The sequence below is a fragment of the Micropterus salmoides genome, unplaced genomic scaffold (genome assembly GCF_014851395.1).
Source record: "Micropterus salmoides isolate LMB-PRFRI ecotype aquatic unplaced genomic scaffold, ASM1485139v1 Ms_hic_scaffold_4, whole genome shotgun sequence".
Classification (NCBI taxonomy): Eukaryota; Metazoa; Chordata; class Actinopteri; order Centrarchiformes; family Centrarchidae; genus Micropterus; species Micropterus salmoides.
In genome coordinates this window covers 18,811,826-18,834,841 of record NW_024043372.1, presented here as the reverse complement: position 1 = coordinate 18,834,841, position 23,016 = coordinate 18,811,826, and the positions used below count along the sequence as shown (strand labels likewise).

General features: G+C 40.7%; 1 protein-coding gene across 7 annotated transcripts in view; it reads right to left on the bottom strand.

The window, feature by feature from the left end:
• Positions 1 to 23,016, bottom strand: part of kaznb (kazrin, periplakin interacting protein b) — a 110,214-nt gene that overhangs the window by 60,293 nt on the left and 26,905 nt on the right. For 6 of the 7 annotated variants that reach the window (XR_005441416.1, XM_038696480.1, XM_038696479.1 and 3 more), the window contains exon 3: positions 1,895 to 2,096. Coding sequence is in view for 6 of the 7 variants with exons in the window: in XM_038696480.1 (XP_038552408.1) it covers positions 1,895 to 2,096 (202 nt within the window). In the remaining variant the exon portion in view is untranslated. Of the gene's footprint in view, positions 1 to 1,894; positions 2,578 to 23,016 lie in introns of those variants that run through there. The other variant, XM_038696481.1, reaches the window with a different exon arrangement.

The following is a 23,016-nucleotide window of genomic DNA, read 5'->3' as shown; positions in this document are numbered from 1 at the left end:
TAAAAGGTAAAACGACTAGCAGATGAGGGCCAAATCAACCCTGGTCGATACTTGAATGTATTCCTTGAGAACTACCAATTTGCACAATATAAACATACAAACATAACTAAAGACTCAGAGGTTACTTTATTGTTAATGGGGGCACGGGAGAAAAAGCAGCAGCAATCTCTTTTTCTCTCTAATAACTTGCAGCCATTGTTGTCGTGATTTGTTTTCTGTGTTCTGCTGACCTTACATCATTACATTTATATATATATATTATACATATATACGTCACATGCTGGTTAACGGTCCCCTACTATTCATGCAGCACTTTAGAATGACACTTCCATAAAGTTGGGGTACTTCAATATATATGCATGAAGCATGTATGGATTAAACTTCAAAATCACTCTATCCTACATTTCCCATAATGCAATCAGACAGCAAAATGTATATCTAAGATGACATCATTATGACATCAGTGTTATTTTCTCAGAAGACCTCATGCAACTGATCATTAAGTGTGAAATCATTGGAGTGCCTCTTTAATTGCATCTTGAGGACACATTGCATTAAATCCTGAGAACATGCACAATCGAGGCGGGATACGCGTGGTAGCCATGAATCACAAAAACAAGTACATCAGTGCTCTAAAACCACACAGATCAGTCCTTAGCCTTTAGGGGCAAAAGCAGATGAGGAGTCACCTGCTACTGAACTACATATGTCCAACACAGAGAGCCATTTAGCAGGCACTGACAATAAGCTGCTTGGTAGGATAAGATCTCAATAACCCCCAGGCTTCTAAACGTATCCAAGTCAAATCCAGAACGCAGACACCCTGAGGCCAAAGACCTGCAACATGAGGTATTTTTTTTTCACTAGTTCAGCAAGTCAAACTTACTGTACATGCAACTGATGTAACCCTATATTCTGTTATAAGCTTTAAGTTTGTCATAGCTAATTAGAGGCTCAATAAATTGATTTGATCATGAACAGTGGTATTTGCTGTTCACACACCAGGGCAACATGCAAACAAGATCATAGGGACCGCCCACTATGCTGTTATTCCAATCATTACAAATAAAACTCACCATTGATGAATCCAAGATGTCAGCAATATAAAGTAGCTTACCAGGGAGGTTTAATTAGACACAAGCCATCGTCTTACACAAGTTGAAGCAAACATAAAACAGCTAAAAAGGTATATAGCAGATGCAAGGGTATTTCAAAAAGCAACAGCTAAATATATATTATTCATAGTCTTTAGGTTATTACTTACAGAACAAAAGTCATATTAGAAAGAATGTCTTCATGACATGATGCCAAAACTTTCAACATTTAGCTAATGAAGCCAGAATGAGCAGTCCCATGAAAACATAATTTTAAAGTTCATTCTTCACATCTCTTTCCCAGCTGTAATGGCGGTGCCATGGTGTCGCCAGCCCCTGTCAGAGATTTTGGCATACAGTTCCTGGACCTAAAGCTCAGTTTAAGACTCCTTGCCAGACTCTGGGAGAGAGCAGAGATGGAGTCAGAGCTGGAGGGAGTGCAGCCCCAGAGGAGCCCAGCTGCTGCCTGGGAAACCAAACCCGGACCGGCTTTGGCCCACGCTCTCTAACCCCAACCCCTCCCGTCTAATAACAACACTCTGTCTGTCTCTTGTTCCCTTTCTTTTCAATCTGCTGCCTTTTCCACTGTCATTCTGGTGTGGAGTTTGGGGGGGAAAATAAGTCAGTGGAGGAACGGTGGAATTATATTAGTCCCTCCGCTTCACATTCCCAGAATACTTCCCACTGTTGATTTCAAAACACTCACACATGTTCATGTTCTCACTCTCACACACGGAGAGGCAAGGGATTTTGCGCAAGTGCATACACATTCACACGCATGCACATGCTTTGACACTCACCCCGGTAGTGGAGGCTGTCATCGTGGTGATTGTGCCGGTTCTCCAAGGCAGGGGGGCTGCTGGCACCCAGCTCTGCTAGTCTACGGCTGGTGGCAGAGAGCTCGGAGCGGAGGTTGGTCACTTCCTGACTGGCGGACTGGATGGCCCCATCAATCCTGTGTGCCAGCTGTTTGTTGTCTTCCATCATTTTAAGGATTTTCCCCTGAGGACCAAATCCACACAGAGCAGCATGATGTCAAGCGGAGCATTAGAGGGGGTGAAGCTAAGACCCTTTCCTCTTCCTCCTCTTATCCCCCTCGTGTCCTCTTCCTCTTTCTCCACCTGTGCTTCTTCTCTCACAGTTTACTTTGCACATATAATAAAACGCCGATCCCCCTTCTGTTCTTCGCAGAGCAGCACAGAGATGATGTCTACCTGTTACTGCATAAAGAATAACATCTGTGTGGCCAAGCACTACACAGTCAGAGAAAGCATGTGTGTGTATGTGTGTGTGTCTGTGTGAGTGCAGGGCAAAGGAGAAAGAGAGTGAGTGCGGGAGAAAGAGAGAAGAGAGAACGCAAAAAGAGCAGCGAGAGATAAAAGACAAGAGAAAAAGAGATGCAGCTCAGCAGGCGGAGGGGAAAGTGAGTGCTCCCGCCGAGGAGAATGTGCTGTGAGCAGCTGCTCTCAGAGAGGACCCAGCACACACTGAGATGACATGCAGTCTTTTAAATGGATTGTACCATGTGCTGGAGGACCAGGGGAGAGGGGGGGGGACGCTGTTGGACTGAGCTGCTCTCCAGCAACTCTCTAACTACAGAGCGTGCTGTGTATCCCACACCCTCTGGAGTCTGTAATGAGTTAGCAATCGGGGCTGTAATAGAGGAAAAGCACAGATTGTTTCTTTTTACTTCTTCCTCTCTCCGTGTCCCTGCACTCAGAGCTTGGCAGCAGTACCGGACCCTTTGACAAGAACTTGTCAAGCCCTCTATATATTTTCCCTCCTGCTCCCTTTTTCCCTCTCACTCGCACACCCGCTGTCTTTTTGTCTCTCCCACCCCCTCTTTTTTCATTCCATTATATATTCATCCCTTTGTCCTGGGAAAGCTCACCCCCACATTGGTGGAAGGGGAAGGGGGCTGGCTCAAGGCGCCCAAGGGGAAAACATTTCAACTCTGAAAGCAAACTTAGCAGAGGACAGAGGCTCTAATGGGCTGAGCACAAAGAAGAGAGGCCTGGAGAATTACAATCGAGCTTTGGCAATTGAGAACATAGTGGAGCTTTACATCTGTGATCAAAAACAGTTGGTAGGATTATATTTCAGCTTATCCGTGGGCCCAGTAAACAAACACCACTGCCATTAGTTCTTATCTGTACAGCTGTAAAATTCCATCACACACACAAAAGGGTTAGAGATGCGGGTTAGACCGCTCATCTTAACTTAAAACAAGCCTGAATATTGCTGAGCCATCACAACTTTGAATCTGCATTTGACATTTCATTTCCCAAGTACAAAAACACACCCTGTCACTGGCAAGAAACTAAGGAAGATGAGTAATACATCACTCAGACTCTGCCATACGAGACTCTGCTGATAACGGCTCAATGCTCATTGGTATTCACACAATGGGAGCGAGAGAGACAATCAAAGACAGGACTGCAAGCGTGCGAGACTGACGACCGAATGAGACAAAACTTGTTGGTTATACAGGTAGCTTGTTCACCGCAGCCTGCTTAAGAAGTCCATACAGTTACAGTGTCACAGATCAGATCATGTCAATGACTAGGCTATCAGACAGGGGCCCATTATTGTCGCCTCAATATTAAAACCGGCCTATGTCAACTTCAAGCTCCAGTACTCTCTAATGTACATATCGTATAAGGGCTGCAAGATATAACACTGTTATAAGAGATTTTTCTACTAGTAAGCTTTATGCTGAGGTAGCTATCACTTCCACAATCGCTGGTTGTATTAAAAAAACTCATGACTATAGACCATTGCGGACATTGTTGCAAGTTAGTGAGTGATGGCATTGACAGCGTTTTTGCTTAATTGTGAGGAAACACCTTGATTTAGGTACTAAATAGTAGTTCAATCATTTAGCCAACAACATAAACTATTTCAAATATTATAATTTGTTTGCTAGAGCAACATGGAATATCACAGTGTCCACAAGAAAGTGAACTGAATCCCAAACCAATTCAAAGTACACTCAAAGTAAGATCAACATGTATCAACATCGGACTTCCTCTGAGTCATACAGTGAAGCACAGAGTTACGGCTTATGGCACACGTGAGAATTGATGCAGAACCAACAGACTAATCGGACTTAGGTTTTGGAATGTTCATCAGACAAAACAAGCAATTTGAAGACGTCCTCTTGTTCTCTTGTGTTGTTTTACCATTTGTGGAAATTTTATAGACAAAAGTAAAAACTGACAGCACACTAACATGCTCACCATGATAACATGTTGATGCTTAGCAGGTAAAATGTTTGTTCATCATCATATTGTAGCATGTTAGCAAGCTAACATTAGCATGAAACACAAAGTGCAGCTGAGGCCGATGGGAATGTCTTTAGTTTCGCTGTTCATAAACCAAAATATTAGACAAATTAAAAATAAGACCTGATGGTGGTGAGAGATGAAAGGTCAGGGGTGCACCAAAGTTATTATCATTCATCCACTGGGCAACATAGATATCTGTACCAAATGCCATGGCAATACATCCAATAGTTGTCCAGATATTTCAGTCTGGTCCAAAGTGGTGGACCGACTACCTGACTGACACTGCCATTCCTAGAGCGTGGCTAAATCTCATTAGTTGCAGTTGTAGATGAAAGATTGTATTCTATTGTGCACTACTAGGACATACACAGTATCATAACAGTGCTCCTCTTGTTACATGCCACTGTTTGTTTTTCCTGCTTTCTCCATCTGTCATCTTTCTGTTTTTAGCCACTCTTTATCATATAATCTATCTGTAACGTCAATCACCATCTCTGCTGTTCAACTCTCAACTAATGCAGGACAATTATTACAGAGAAGATACTAGAGAAGACTTACACCAGCACCGGTATGTTAGGTCACATCACATGTGAGCAGATCATTATCAACGTCTAGACATTCACATCACTGTCCCCAATTAGTGCAGTGGCCCTGATTCGTAGCTGATTAGGAAAGGACAAATGTAGCACTGCCTGTAGTACAGGGCAGGGATTAGAGTCGTCTCCCCTTGTTCTGGCTTTACACAGAAGGGTCCTGTTATTCCATCTCAACTGGTTATCTTAAACAATGTGACAGCTAAGTCTTCCTTCATATGAAACCACAACCACAGTCTGCTTTGAGCCATGTAAGGCAAGGCTTTCATACACTCAACTGTGGAATGCACGGAAATGAATGATTTTAGGGTCAAAGGTCGGGAAGTGTCCCAGATACACATCAATAACCAGACAAATACTTTGAGGATGCATAATTGTGGCATGTCCAAAACACACAAAGTCCTCCTCTGTCCACACAACTAGACTGAAAGCATGCATAGTATGGCCATGGCAGAGACCTTAGACCAGTTCAGGAACTTTGTTGACTCCCTTAAACAGTTCTCACAGCGGTGCTTCTATGGATTTGGTTCACTTTTCCAAACTTGGCAGAGTGTTTGTGTTGTTAGTTTGCTCACTTGTTTGAGGCTATTAATGGGAAGTTTAATTAAGTGTGCCAAGGGTGTGCAGTTAAAAAGAGGTATTGATAAACAGTCACCATGACTGTCTGCCTGGGTTAATTGAATATCGACTAATCCTCCTCACACGGGAATGCTTTCCATTTTTCCCAATAGCAAACTGATATAATGTCCTGCTCAACTATTTATACAGGTCTTATCAGGGGCCTGGGGAAAATATCCACCACTCTCTACTAGGCTTACTAATGTCCATCAAACACTATGAGAAAAAGAAAAAGCTATAGTGCTTGCCAGGGTGTGTGAGTATAGAATAGTTTTATGTGTGAATAGGAGGAGGTGTACAAGTGAAAAGATGAAAAATATATATTTAAAATTTTGTCATGTCGTCTGAATAATGTGTTTATTACTCCGTGCCAGGGTAAATGCACCCTTGAGCTGAAATCAACAACCATGTTTTATTGAATCATTTCCATCTGTGAGATGATGTGAGAGCAGGAAGATCCGTCAGACTGAGGTGACACTCGACTCTCAGACCTCAGCAATGTGTTGGCTCACATTTGGTGAGGACTGAGGGGTGATGCTAAAATTTAGTGAATTGTTGAAACCAAGATGTGGTGCAATCAGACTGGTGTTTGCAGGTGGACAAAAGGCAATGGGAATCCTGCAGGGTGTAAATGCATATAACAACCAAGTTGTGGCTGTCCCTTGGGACTGAGACGCATGAGTTACGGGAAACAACTAACTAGAAGCAAAGTGGGTCACCCACACGCATGTCAAAGTGTCCTTGGACAAAATACGTCACGCATATCAATGATTAGTTTCCTTCTGATGTGCATGGTAGCCTCTCCCATCAGCGTATGAATGACATATTTACATTTACTCATTTAGCTGACGCTTTTATCCAAAGTGACTTACAATTGCTATATATAGGGAGCAAGTAGCCTCAAGTGTCACAGTGGGGGACTGAACCCGGGTCTGTCACACCAAAGGCATAGTCTTATCCATTGCGCCATCACCACCTCTGTATGTAAACATATAGTGTAAATCACTTTGAGTGGTCCGAAGACTAGAAAGGCGCTATACAGGTATAGTCCATGTACCACCTTTACCATTTGTTACCATGTAAGGTTCATGAGGGAAGGGCGAAAAGGACATGGTCTGGTGAGACAACACACCTCTGCGTATGTCACACCATCAGATACTTTTTATACTGTGTATACAGATGTATCAGTCCCTTAAACCTGCATGAATTGAATCTTTGGCCACTTGGGGGCAGCGCAACAAGTTAAAAATAAATAAATAAATAAAACATAGATGCCACATTATTAGCACCTAATAAAGTTTAAATGGCTAATGCGTTAGCAGGCAATGGCTAGGTTATTAGGTTTTGTATGTCACAAAAAAATCTTTAAAAACCATTTCTGTAATTGCTCTTGTACAATAAATACATTTAATTTGATTTTCCAAATTAAAACTACTCATTTATGATGAGGGCAGATCTGAAATTGAAATATTTGGGGTTCATTCCATGGTCAAGTAATAACCGGCCTCTTTGCTAAATTGGCACAGAATTCTGCCACTAGGAATGAGGCCCCTTCAAAAATATCATCTCTGGAGGGCTTTATTACAGCACACTGCTGACATTCTGCTTGTTTATGTACTGCAGATAAATACTTTCGAAAGTATGCCTCAGCCTCCATATATAGCAGAGCTGCTCTAAATGTAAACCTTCAAAGAGAGTAGTTCTGAATTTCTAAATCTCTGTATGTCAAACTGTTTAGTCTTCTGGGGACTGAAACAAAACAACAGGTTTCAGGAGATTTTATTCAGGAAATAAAGGCTGTCAAGGTAAGCACCAAACTGCTGCCAACATCAAAGTGTACAAGAGTTTTGATTCTTTACTTCTAGGCAGGTTAATTGGCACTGCATTTGGATTTAACTTTTGTATGTTCATCATCAGTGTAGTGTGTGTGTGTGTGTGTGTGTGTGTGTGTGTGTGTGTGAGTGTGTTTGAAACAGAGTTGAAAAACATGTTGCATTAAAAGGATGACTGGAGGAGTTTGAGTGAGTGTTTCCTGTGCCACTGCACTACCTCTTGCTTTCTTTCGCCAACATGTGTGACAACCAAGACACTTCAGACATAACTGGCCCTGGTAGGCCGGATCAAATATAACACCGCTTTCCCACAGCAATAAGGCAGCACTGATGCTTTTGTACATGTGACTAAAGGAAATAATATGTGCTGATGTAATGTAAAAAAAAAAAGATCAAGCATGAATTACTGTACTTGACAGCGAGTTAACACAAATAAAAAGACGGACACTTATAAGCTATAGAAAGCAGAGTTTCTGTCACATACAGTTCACTGCTTTGAATGTTCACACAGAGTGCAGATTTATCAAATGCAAATGTCACAGTTGGAAGAAAAAATTAGGTATTTATGTCCGTTCAAGTGACGGGGAGAGAAAGCCTTTTGCCCCCGAGTGGTGACACACAGGGACAGAGGGTCATTGATGGAGTAAATAGTGAATGGCAGGGAGCGGAAACTCAACTATTTCTCTTTGTCACTGTGTTCTTTCTCTCCTTCTCCATCCCTTTCTATCTCTCTCTAACTCTATCTCACTCCCCTAGCTTTCTAGTTAGTTAGTTAGGAGCTTTATAATCCATGATGGTTTGGCTTCCCACAGAGAATTATCGCCTGACTCTGTTTTTAACTTGTTATTTTGGTTTCACTTGCCATTATTTGTAAGTTTTATAAAAGAAATTAAAAGTTGTAGAGGGCCTGGGTGTTTTGTGAAAGAGGCATTCAGTATTCTAACTGCATTTAGCTGGAACAGTTTGTTGTACACATTGTTGGTGGCTCTTACTTATTTGAGCTTTTCCCTTTAGGGAGGCATTACCAAGAGTGCAAAGAGTGCAAAGAATCATTTATAAGCTGATTTTTGGGTTTTGTATTTAATTTATTCTTGTTGCTTAGTTGGAGCTTCCCTAAACATTTATACTCTGAGAAACTGATTTTAACAAATATTATGTCCTTTCTGAAACAAGAAACTCATATGGGGTGTTTGTCATCCTTTTAAGCCAAGCTATCAAATGCACCTGTCCACTGTCCAATCAGCTTCTGACATCGCTATATGCACTGTGGTCTTTAATCAATGAATGCTCATTCAAACCTTCAGCAGAATGCCATCAACAGGTTGCTGAACAGCAGAAAGCAGCAGTCCCACTCCTCATCTGTGGCTTGAACTCTGGCAGAGGGGTAAACTCCCATCCCTTAAGCTGGTATACAGAGAGGCTGAGATAAGACCTGGAGAGAAGCACCTATTATCTGTTGTCAAACCCAGCACGTCTGTCATCCAAAGTCCTCCCCAAGTTCCACTCCAACGCCTTGCAGCCATGTTCTTCTTCCATCTCAGATAGTCTAGTAATAATAAACAGTTTGACAGCCTCTCCACTTGGAGATAACGGTCGACAGGGTTGCGGATGAAACACGGTGCCAGAGGCCTTGATGAGTATAAAGATAAAGGTTGTCTGCAGGACTCATGGGGAATCGAAGGGAGAGAGGATGCAGGAAATTGGGGAGAGGGGAGGGGGGTTTGGCTATGATGAACTTCAAGACCTGCGGGATGGAAAGTGTATGTCTTATGATGGAGAATAAAACTACAAAAAAATGACATTCCTCCACTGTTTCACATGCCCACACCTCCACCGAGGCCCATTTTGCTTCTTGCCTCATTTCCCCTCGATCTCACTCCTGCTCCCTGCTGGCTGTTTTCTGCCAGTGCTTCTTCTCCCAGTGGTACCCAGAATCCATTGCCAGGCCTCAGCCCATTATGTCTGCTCAATCCCACTGTGCCCTAGTCATACTTTTGTCTTCAGATTTAAACATGCAGACAAACAGAGCTGAATGTTGTTGCAGTCATCTTTAATGACATGCAGATCACCATGACATCACAAACGGAGCTGGCTCCGATACAAAAGGTGCATGTTTTGCACGTAGCGTTACACACTCAGCTACTTTGCTGCTGTCTAATTGAGTTCCTCACCCCTGTCATCATTCTCCGCTCTCTTCTGCAGGAGGCACAATTACACGGTGATGTTGAGAGAATGAGAGATGTGCCTATAGCTTGTGGGGGAGATGAGAAAGATAGCTGACAGTGTTATAATAATCAACATAATTAAAGTGTAATTTGAATGAATCCATGTAACATGGAATTGTTGGACTATTGGCAGCTTTATCACAGTCCTGATCCAAGAAAGAAAAAACCTACACGTTATAACTATTGACCAGCTGTTCAATAGAACAAAGGAGCTGTCTCTAGGTAATGCTACAAGAGGATTTCTCTCAAGGTAAAACGTTTTCTACAGCACAAGGAGAACTTCATTCTTTGCCAACCCTTCCTCCATCCATCTCTCTCTCTTTCTTTTGTCAGAGCAGCAGAGTGATTTTCAGAGGGCAACTGCAGTGGAAATCACCCTGACAGAGCTCTCCCTGTTGATTTATGATACACTTTTAGTTATTTATTGGCTAATCATGGCGGGCTGCTGAGAGCAGGTTAGAGTACACCTCCCAAGACAACTGGGCAAGCCTCGGATAAAGAGGCAGGGCTGTTGTCTGGCCTTTTCTGTTAATAACAGAAAGTTTGGGAGTTATGATGAAGTTTTCAAGGCTAAAGAATGCATCTCCAATTAATGGAAGAACAGAGTGAAAGAATATGATGTGAAGGAATAGTTTGACATTTTGTGAGCGGCGAGGTGATGCAGTGGTTAGCACTGTCGCCTCACAGCAAGAAGTTCATGGGTTCCAACCTTCGTTGTCCTAGGCCTTCCTGCGTGGGTTTTCTCCGGGTGCTCCGGCTTCTTAGGTGTGAGTAGTTGTTTGTATATGTGTCGCCTTACGATGAACTGGTGACCTGTCCAGGGTGTACCCCGCCTATCGCCCGATTTCATCTGGGATTGGCTCTAGCCCCCCTGCGACCCTGTACACAGGATAAGTGGTTGACAATGGATGAAATTTGACATTTTGGGAAATTTGCTTTCTTGCTCAGAGATAGATCAGAAGATTGATACCACTCTTATGTCTGTACTACAAATTAAAACCTACTTCCAGCAGCCTGTTAGCTTAGCTTAGCATTAAGACGCATTGGGAAACAGTTAGTCTTGCTCTTTTCAAACTAACCAAGTAACTGTAAAGCTCACAAATTATTCACACATTATATCTGATTTGTTCTATTAATGCCAGTGGTAGGGATTTTCTCAAATTTAAGTGACCCAAGGCAGCGGACAGCATAAAGTAACCAGTGTCTCCCACCCAATGGGTTTACTTGGGCGGGCCGCCCAGGTAGATTAACAGCAGCCCAAGTAAATTTGGCGACCCATTTTAAAATCGTTTTTGACTGCAGCGCTGCGCAGGCATATTCGCTCCGCACATCCTCTCTCTCTCTCAAACACGGGCAACGGACCCGTCTGTCAGTTGAACGGATATCACAAACACGCTGCACAAATCTGTCCAACACAACGCTGTCAATGTCGGAGACCAATCTTCAAAACGGCAATTAGCAACCATGTAAGGAGCCTAGCTATAGCTATGTTAACTTTGGAAAATAGCTGACCAAGTTAGAACTGTATAACTGGTAACTTAGTCAATAGGTGTGTTCGCGATAACTATGGCTGACCTTCGCCGACTTGATAGATAGGGGCATAAAAACAGCGCCGTCAAGTCAGAAACCTCCGGTAGACTGCGTGAGCTTACTGTGAGCTTAGAACAACGATCAGGCCTTGCTCCCACGAGATCTAGTGACGCAGGTGTTGTGCCGAATTCTACATGCCTGCCGTGAATTGCATAGCCGACACCTCACGGGAGGTAATGCTCTTTTATGCTGAGAAAAGAGGTGGATGCAAATCTCAGTAGGTAGCCTACAACGCATGCATTCACTTTTATTAAGGTCCTTTTCAGACACTTTGCTGCTCACATTGTTTGAACGCGGTTAATGCCACATGTTTTTGCTGAATCTCAAACTTTTACTAAGCGTAATAATATATTAACGATTGTTAATGTTGTACCACCCGCCACAGTTAGGTCAGTCAGGCATTCTGTAGGAAACACTGTAGCATATGCCATACGGGCCAAATACACTAAAGTCTGCAGTGAAAACACTCTGTATTTTAGCTGAGACCAAACTGCACCAAAGACAACCTCTCCCAGGTACACTGTAGCACTGCAGGCAAATAACTGACAGGTTTAGGTGTGTGTGTGTGTGGGGGGGGGGGGGGGGGGATTAATCCATATCTGACAGAGAGCTGTTTCAGTACAGTGTATTGATAAGGAGCTTATCCCCTTGTCAGTGTGTGTAAAGGCACATCTGCAGGGCCTATTGATTAAGAGACTCATCTCACTATCATGTGTTCCCACTCCAGAGGACAGTTCCAATGAATAGCAACACTCACTCCATCACCTCTTTATTGCTGTCCTCATGCAGCTACTTTGTATGCACGCCAATACACTGTACACTTTTTCCAATTTCTTCACATCGACAGTGACATCCTCAGTCTGCTTCTTATCATAAATGCATATTTCAAGAAAGAAAACAGTAATATTGTCCAACTACTGTCTCAGTAATGTCTTTAAGCTCAACGTTTTTGCACAAGATGACAAAACAAATCAAAACATTTTTAAAACTGACAACATAATAGAACGAAATTCTTGTTTTGTTGTTACAGATACAGTAGCAGTCCAGTGGCCCCAGGAGAATTCAGAATTTTTTCAAGACCTACAAGCCGCAGGAAATGAATTACTTTCTTTGTTTGCTAAAGCTCATACTACAAGATATGAAACTTGTAAGGGCATGTTGAAAAATGAGCAACAAGGGAAGCCGAGAGAAAGATAAATAAGGCAGAGAAATGGAAGGGCACGGAGACAGTGCGAGGAAGACGAGGTTGGAGCCAAAACATGTTAAGTTGCGAAGTCGTTTATTATATTTCAGCATTTATCTTTGCGAGAGAGAGCCATGTTATCAGAAGGACTAAATTGAAAGACATTCAAGCGTGCAGTAGAGAGTCGGTAGAAGGAACACTGACGACCAGACCGGCACAAACTCTCTCAGTATTCTAGGCTTAGCATACTGTTCTGCATGGAGAGCCTTTCACACACATATATGCACCACACACAAACACACACACCTGTACTCACATACACATGCACACACAGAGATAGTTCAAACATTAAAATGCAAAAGCAATTAAACTGAAGCCACAACAGTGCCGAAGAAGTGCCAACCCAACAGTAGGACTTTGATTATTTTAATTAGAGCAATATGGCTGACTCTTCCATGAATATAACTGAAGGAAAAGAAGGATCATTTCCAGACTGAAAACCTGTTTTAGACTGTAACTACAGTTGGAGAATACGACTGCTTTACATTGCTTTAGTGCAGAAGGCCAATGCACTTATGCAAATGTGTTTAGAGAGACAAACTGTGCTGATGAGATCCTTTTGTATTGTGTCTTTTATTTAATGGCTCCAACTTATTCTAATTGGAAATGTATGTGATTTAAATGTGTTTAATAAGCTGGCTCCTGCAGGAGCTTGGAACTGCATTAATCTGCATGCTAAATTAGTTTGTCTGAATCCAAAACTTGCCTGGCTCAGGGAGTTGAGCTCTTGTAAGGGATTATAACATTAATACTAAGATCCATGGAAAGCGAAACAATGTAATGTTCCTTTCTGTTTCCAAAAATTGTACATGTGGGCAAACTAATTACCATAGTATCATTTAACAGTCATGCTAAATAGATGAAGTATGTTTCCTTGCAGACATGTCCCTTTGTGTTTATTGTCCTTGGTGCTGAAACTGTTTGTTGTTGTAATTTGTTTGTGCATCTAATACACCTCTGTTTGAGTGCTTTGTATGTGCAAACGGGTAAACATGTCTTTCTGTATGTATATGTGATTCCTTCATGGAAAGGAGAAGAAAATTAAAGCACACAATCAGATGAAGTAAAGAGGGACTGAAGCAGGCAGGCGAAGGACAAAAAGAGACTTTGTTGATCACCATAGCATAGGCAGTTTGTTTACAGAGGATAACAATCACGTTGGATTTCAATTCTTCAAGACCTAAAAAACATCTTTCATTACACAAACCTTTGAAAGCTTAACGGTCCCCCTGCTACTCCCTGAATGGACATCCCATGTCTAAACATAAACTGCAAATAAGGGAGAGAGGCTGGAGAGTACAGTGAAGAGCTTTTACACTTAAATACACAGGGGTTGGTACACCCTCTGTTTGAAATTGCATCACTTTGGATAAATATACAAAATGTTCTCCACCCGTAACCCGGCTGAAATGTATAAACTCTCATTCTAATGTCACTTATAATCCAAACAATGTGATGGAACATGCATTAAAGTAAATTATACTGTAAAATAACACCTATTATAACCTAAATCTACCCATTTTCTGCTACACTGTAATATTTTCTACCTTACATTATCCCTTTCTACTCAACTTCCCTAACTATACCACGGGGAGCCAAATACGTTTTGAAAGAAATGTCATTGCTGCCTGTATTATGTTCACCTGGAATGTTTTTCCATGTGGATGAAAATCAAGCAGCAACTATTTTGATAATCGATGATCGTTTTAGTCATATTTTAAACTATAATGCCAAATGCCGGTTCCAGCTACCCGGATGGGAGGATTTAATGCATTTCCTTGTATGTGGCGTTTTCATTCATCTTTAAATGACAACATTAAGTGAATTCAGACTTCGAACTTGACTCTTTGGGTGATTTACAATGCATAGCAGAAACATTAAGCCTCATCTTGCCTCCAAAGAATGACAATTATAGCTCTTTTCAAAAGCACCTGACTGGCAGTTTATGTAAGGGTTGCAAGAGGACAAGCATCACATTAAAATATCTTCTGTTTAGTTCATTAAAATACCATCTGCTCACTAAAAAAATCACATAGATTCATGACAGAGCAGAACTGAAAATTTTAAGACAGCGGTATTAGACGATGCATGATCATGCATGCTGATAGGCTTTCAGCTGCGATCCCTGGAAACACGTCCTCACTGAAGCAGTCAAACTGCAATAAGTGGAGCATCCAGGCAGTGCAAAGCGCTGCAACCAGCCGGCACCGCACACTGACAAATTCATACATGGAGAACCGCAGGACAGCGTAAGAGGATTCCGAGTAGGAGTCGAGAAGAGCAATCGTAATCATACTCATGAATACTAACAAGGCTGGGAAAGAACAGAGCACATTAAGAACATGATTCATTTCACAAGAAGTTGTACACAGCACAATCAAACCAACTGCTTCTATATAAATAATTGGCTTAGAGAAACATGCTGAAATTGGGTTTTCATTATGAGCATTTGTGTTTGACATTTTTGATCCTATTTCCTGCATTTACACTTAGCAACACTTCCTCAGTAAATCTTTCCATTTTAATATTTGTGGCCTCTTTATGCATTTAGTGTTCCCTCTTGTTCCCAGGAAGTGATGAGATGAAGCAGAGGGGTGTTAATATATGATATGAATATGGTAAATTGAGTGAGAACCATGCGGATTAGAGCTGAGTGAAGCATGATTTATACAATATCATGCATCCAGAGCACAGAGTAAACACATTTAAATGAAATAAATATGAGAGACCATAGGAGAATCCCCACAGATTTAAGCATTAAAGTTCAACTTTAAGGTGTGACTGCTGCTTCTCTAAGCATAGGGAATCATATCTGATAATGTGAAGGCATTGCCTTCTGACAGTAGCATTGAGTTAATGAATGAATGATTTTATTTGAGGATTATAAACAAATATAACACTGCACAGCATTAAATATCACAGAGAATGAAAACACACACACACACACACACACACACAGATTGAATAAATTGTGTACCTAAAATAACTTAATTATCTACAGTCAATCTCATGTTGACTTTGTGATACAGAGCGATAACAATTGCTATGAGAATATACACTAGTTTGGTAAATGAAGCTTGTCTTGCTTGTACTGAAAAGGAGAATATTAGCAACTTTTCCTCAACCTTCTATAAAATATAAAACATCTGCGTGTTAATCAGTCATTCAGCCTGATGCATCCCAAACTCTTACTTTATTGAAACAAGTTTAAAAATCTGTCCTCAAGGTGAAAATATTTTGCTAGTTTCTGACACACATCCACATGTCGGGATAATTTGCTATAATCAAATGTAATTTCCTCACTCTGTTGTGTTTCACAAAACTGACACTCTAACTAATGTCTTATTAAAGTGATTGTTTGTTGTCTTCACAGTCAGCAAACACTACCAGCACTGGAAACACATACAAAGAAAGACAAGCAGATCAAGCCATCGCAAGCATACACTTTAACGCAATTCAGTAAATCATAAATAAATCCTCAACATTTAGTGCACATGATGGTGTGAATGTTCTCATCAATGATATATATAGGATCAGTATCCAAGGAGGGTAAAATCAAGGGCAACTGGACTTGGTTTACAGGTATTTGAAGACGTTTCGCATCTCATCAAAGAATTTGATCAGAACTGAAGACGCCTCTTGGATGAGAGGTGAAACGTCTTCAATTACCTTCAACCACGTCCAGTTGCCCTTGATTTAACTCTCCTTGGATAACTATGACCTGGATGACTGATAATCAATAAAGACATAGGAACAGTAAACATGTTAAAGTCACAGTAAGATGAACATGATTTTTTAAATATGATTATTTAACTAGAATTAGTGGAAATGGAAGTGAGGATAATTGAAATAGGAAACCACTGACTCAGGATTACAATCAACCCACCGAGCCTTAAAGTGTACAACACCGCTCCCAGAAATTAACCGAAATTGAGGAAATATATTGAATAATCATAACAAACCAAAATAAAATGCAGTCATGTCTGATGGACTTAAGCAGTTTGACCTAATCTGAGTTAGAACTATTTATACCGACCACATGGTGGCATACTCTTAACAGGGCAGCTGAACAGTGAATCACTGTGTCTGGACCCACGAGACAGGTGTAATGATGGGTAAAGGGTCTAATCCTGAGCACCAGTACTGAGGTCTGGTGGTCTATAACACCCTGCATCTCCTGAGCCTGATTTACATGGTGGCATTACAAACAGATAGCCTCTCTGTTGAATTGCATTACTCTGTATTACATGACCAGATTACATGATTGTGTCTCAGAAGACCATGGACACTGTATGGTTCACAATCAGATGGAGCAAGCTTCATGATCAAAAAGATTTAATTTATTATTTCTGGGTAATACATATTGAATTACTGTATTTGTTTTGTTACCATCGCTAAAACATACAGTAAAAATAAAAAAAGATTTAGTAAACTCTTAAACAGCAATGAAAAAATGTCACGTCATATTGTCTCATTTTCTTATAAATATGTTATATTATTTAAATTTTAGTTTAAATTTTAGTTTAAATACAATAACAAGTCTTCCAATGTTGAAAGAATTATTACAACTGTAGTTATTTTTTCTTACCTCCAAGGCTAATAGGTTAAAAATGTCAGGTTCCAACAGAAAATCATGTACATGCTATACATGATTGTGTGAACAAGATCCTCTCTTAAAAATCTCTATCATTAGTTATAATTATACATTACTGCTTCATACTACTTCTTTAAGTGCACTTTCTCCCAAATGTCTGATTCCAATCTTTGGACTTGTTCAAGCTCAAACTACAATATGGGCAAAAATGTTGATTGAACAGTATATTGAAGGGAATACTAGAGGGAGACAGACTATAGATATCTACCGAGATATAATCTAAACCTTAACAAGCCATTCAATTCCGAATTACAATCAAGAAAACAGCTGAATCCCAAGAGTTGTGGTATTTTTCCTACATTAATGAATTTGTTTTGGAAGTTGTTTTTGTGTTTATCAACACAATGAAGTAACTTAATCACAACTACAAACTCTTCTAACTATACAAAGGCACATCACATTAGGAAGAATGACAGAAGCATTTTACATCAGTAAAAGTTTTCAAAGAAACATGAAAACGAATAGAGCTCCAAAGAAGTTGAATTATCAATGGCTAACTGAAGGTTGCGGTCAAATCAAAAAACCTGGACGTGTGTGTTGGTTAAAAAAAATGAAGGTGTGTGAAGCAGCTCTGGGCCAGATGCCCGCCTGGCCCGACTCCTCAGAGCAATTGCTTCTGGCAGGGAATCAGATAGAAGGGAGAGTCATTTATATTTCCTGCACCACCCCACAAGCTGTGGAGGCAGGGAGCATTTAAATCTTGTCTAAGGTCAACAGGGAACTCAATGGCTTTGATAACAAGAATCCCATCTTTGATTTCACACTCTTCTCACCTTTGCAGAAATTCTACCTTTGATGAGGGGTTGTGCAAAAAGGTTTTAAAGTAAACAAGACGAGGTGGATGACTGCGTATAACTGTGTTTAGGAGGCAGAGCTGACACATGGAAGAAGTTGAGATAAGGGAAACAAAAGGCATACCAATGTCGCTCCACTTCACATTAATGTCCCCACTCATGTCTGCTGTGTTTTCTCATGAATTATTCATTGTGTCCTGTGGAGGCGACTCCAGCAGCCGCACCACTAGGAAGCTCACCTACAGATGAATGCTAAATAATGGACTAATATTGTAGATTCAGATTCTTTTCTCTGAATGGGTCAAAACAGAATAAACTGGAAGGTGGGCTCACATTTCTGCTTTGAAAATCTCTCCAGGAACTTGAAGCTTTCTTAAGTTGGCAGACAAAGTCATAGGAGGACATGCAGCCACCTCTGCACCAATTCTCAGAATCCTGCACAAGCAAGCCAATCCAAGACACTTATCCACATCAGCCAGACACAAACAACCCTGAAACAAAGGGGCTGAAAAGAGTACAAACACTGTCTGTCACTCAAGGGGAGATTGACGGGGGAGAGGGGCACTTTCATATCACCAAAACTTCCACTGAAATTGAGGTGAACACCTTTGATCTGCAGAAAGATGCGTGTAGTGATCCAGATCAGCTTTGTGACAGTGCCCAGGGTTTCCATAGAAACATGCGCGCCCTGAACACGCCAGACTTAAACATCCTGAACCGCATCAACAGATGGTTTCCTGGGAAGGATGAAGGATGATGAAGTCTCACAATCTGGCATGCATCATTTCATCTGAAGGAGGCCATATTGTCATCTTAAAAATATCCACAGTGAAAGTTTGATCCACTGAACGATACCACCGTTTATTTACAGAAGTAGCATTTGTTTGATTGGATGAAGGATCACCATGTGTGTATAATAACGTGACGGGGTCTGGGAACAACGCAAAAATGAATGCCTCATGGCATTTGAAAATCAATCTCATCTGCCACATCGGGAAATATAAATCTATAGTCACTGTATGCCTACATTCAGGTTTGCCTACTCATCAGCTGTGACAGATGTGTTTTAAAATCTTCTCTGCGGTCAGCTCCAACACGGCCATTTTTATGTGCAATCATCAATCTTTTTTGTTCCCCTGGTGTGGGTGAGTGGATAGAAATGTGGAAGCTGGTGAGGGACAACTACCGGCTGAAACTGCAGTTTAAAAAGAGCAACCCCAGCTCTTTGAAGTCCAGCCCGCTTCAGCTCGCACTATAACGCAAAGGATGTAAAACTGGAATGGATGCAAAGGATTAGGGTTGGACTGATTTCTAAACAACAGGGGAAGAAAAAAATTCTCAGAATGAGGCAAGAGATGAAAGCTGTGGTTTCCTCCAACATATTCAGGTAATAACAGTTCTAACAACCCAAAGATACTTACAGAATAAAGACAGCCACATGTAAAGATGACTTTATAAAAGATAACCTACCATTTTTTCTGCATGGATTGGGGCTCATGGATACATTTCAGGATAGGGCGAGATTTTTGCCTCAATCCCTGGAACACCTATGTTTCCTAACTGTATCTCTTTCTCTGCATCAAATAGTTTATTAGTTCATAATGTACCATATCTGAACTGATCCATTTTCTCACTAACAGCTGAAGGATAACCCTAACCTCACTGGATCATTAATCCAGCCTTCCAATCTATTTTACTTTGGGCTCAGGCTCAAATTGCTCATTTAGTTCTTCTGTGGTCAATAATGAATTAAGGTAGATCTGCCAACATTGTAATTGAAATGACTAAACTGGTAGCTTAGTGCTTTGCCACAGTCATCTATGATTTCTGGCTCATATGAAACTTTTCAATTTAATTGCTCTTCACAAGTAGCTAAGCTTTCTTTTAAACCCAGTGACTCTATGAAATGCACATTGTATGAAGAGTGCTATATAAATATTAAATGTTAATACAAATTAACAAATTCACGCAGGTTTATGCTTGACTTAAACTGTGGAAATAGAAATTTTGAGTAAAAAATTATAACAAGACATAGTCTACAGTCATCATAGCGGCTCTGTGAGGCATTTTTTTTTTAGTTTCAAACTAAATGCTAACATCAGCCTTCTAACATGTTCAAAATTACTATGTTAAAATGCTAATGTTTAGCAGGTATTAATGTTACTTTGTTCACCATCTTAGTTTAGCATGTTAGCATGGATATGGCGCCGCCACAGTGGCTATTCGCAGCACTGCAATGTAGCCTAAAAAGCCATTAACAAAGACATGTGTGAAAAACTTACAAGACACCCATACTGCAAAAAAGCTTATTACTTTTATATTATGATTTTTTTTAAAGAGGTCATATTATGCTTTTCCCTTTCATACCTTTCATAAAACGAAGCCTTCGACACACACAGGGTGAAAAGAGGAGCTGCAGCAATGTGCAGTATGACAAAAATATAGTGTTTTTTGAAAATGAAACCATGTAAATCTGTTCTGGTACAACCCCTAAATAAGATTTTGGAGCTGAAAATAAGCATAATATGACCATTCGGTTTTACATTTGCAGAACTTTCGCAGAGCCTACAACAGAGCCAGGGATGGGCTAACGGGTATTTTAGTTTCTTGCATCCAGCTCTTATAATACCACTGCAAAGAGTTGGGGAATTTCTGTACTAAAATGTTACAGTCATTGTCTAGTAGATGACCGGCTGGTGGTGCTATATGAAAGGTCAGGGGATCACCAAAGCCATGAGGATTAATCCTCTGGGTGCAGTGGGTATCATGTCAATCCATCAAACAGTTGAGATTTTAGAAGCCAAACATGTCAACTTCATGGTGGCACTAGAAAAAGTAGGAAGATAACTAAAGACACTAGGATACATCCTCTGGTGACCATGCATGTCTGCACACAAATTTAATAGCAATTCTTCCAATAGTTGTGGAGATAAGTCTGGACCAAAGACGGACAGATCGTCATTGCCATCAGAGCCATGGTGCTTACAAAGCAGCCAGGTTTTCACTCTGTGTAAATTATTTTTGCATTAAAAGATGCAAAAATCAGGCGGAACAGAGGTGGACAAGGTCAGCAGATCAGCATTGTTCTGTTGCAAATTTTTCAATCAGTACTATAATTGCTTAATGTTCTCTGAAGGTAACATCTGGCCCACAAAGAAACAATAAATTATTCACTACCAAGGCCGCTGAAATCTCTGATAGGCACTCAGGTGAAGTACTTCTGTGTGTATAGACTCACACAGACCGAGTTTCTGAGGTGCCGTTTTGTTTGCGGTGACTGACAGCTGAGTATTTGCTCTGAATTGATCCACTCTCCCAGGCTGAGAAAAGGACCCCGACTTTAAACAAATAGACAGTTGTGAATTTTTAGAGAATTATGGCGAGCAATGTCTCCTCTGCCACGCCATCATCAGGACGCTATTGTAGCCCTGCTGACTCCTCAACCAAAGTAGCTAATGCAGTGCAACGTTCCACTACATCAATTCACAGCTTCCACACCCACCGAAATGCATTTGATTAGTCACCGCAGCACAGCAACGGGGACATAAATAATTCATCTGTGCAAGTGACAAATGAGGCAATCAATTCTGGGACAGCATTCAAAGAGAAACTATACAAATCCCCTCTAAATTAATTTTCTGCCTTTTATTGGCTGTGGAGTTGAAATTTTAATGCTGAATTCATCAGATGTTTTTAACCTGACAAACTAAACCATTTGGTGTCTGAAAATGTTCTCAAAAGATATACACAACATACAAAACATCAAGGTTACTTGACCAACAGTAAGCCTTGGAGAGTTCTTTATTCTTTCAGATCAGTAGTAAAAGTTACAGTGTCTTGGTGAGTTGCCTTGCGTGAACTGCAAGAATAGCAGGCACTTTGAAATGAGAGACCAGACATTAAAAGAGAACTAATTTCATATTCCATCTGACAGTGGAAACACTACTCTCCATGAATGTAAAACCCTCTAGATGAGCCGAGCTCCTCTCTGTGGGATGAGATCGCACTTGACTTTGACCTCTGAGAACAAAGAAATCTAATGCATGATCTGAAAAAAAACAATTATTTTGTCCGTCTATGGTGGCCTTGTTGATGATAAGGGGCCTGAAAGCTCAATCCTGCTGCGCAGACAAGATGAATTAAGTACTGAGACCAGGATTTGAGTATCAAATCTGAATTTGGATCATATCCGGGTATTAAATCTGAATCCTTTTCAATCTCTTATTGTGTGTCTAATTAGATTTAGCTTCCAACATTTTTAACTAACTAAAGTTATAAATAATTTAGCTGAAAGTTCCCCAATCAGTGATCATGAGAAAGCAGACACATCAAGTCCTATAAATGACAAAATGTGGTGTTTTTCATGCCCTCTAGGACGACACAGTTTGCGTTATCTGATCTGACACCCCACCGAAGACTGGAGATCCCAATTCAGAACTATTAAATTGATCAGCTTAAAATATTGATATGATATGCAAGAAACTTTAACTGAGAGATGGTTTTGAAGTTGACCTAAGGCAGCCTGCTAGATCATTTCTCTAGAGAAGGTTAGACACTTTGTTGAACTACGAAAACAAGCAGTTCACTCATGGTTGTAGCACAGCATTACTGAGTGATGTTTCTTTTGCCTCATAAATGATCTTTGTAGTACCAACACGCTGCGATAATAATTCAGGCCAGGAATATAATGTCAGGCCAATCTCTACACGTTCACAAGAGACCAGGTATACTGTAACCATTTTGTTGTTTTACTGTTTATGGCAGTAACATATGTTTTAGTTTTATAACAAAACACAACAATGCTTCTAAAAAGCATCAAAAACAGTTCAAAACAGCCAGGGCCCTGTTTCAGAAAGCAGGCTTAACAAACTCTGAGTTTATCCCTGAGCTCTGGGTTGATTGAGCCTGAGGTGGGAAACTTTGAATTTTTGGTACCAGAACAGCTGATCAGAATAAGTTCAATCAACTCTGAGTATGTTGAGCCTGATGGAAGCGCGTGCGTAGGGATGAAAGTCATCATCAATGGAGCTCCGATACTACAATTCACCATGGCAACGGGTAAATAAAGTCAGAGCTTCCATTTTAA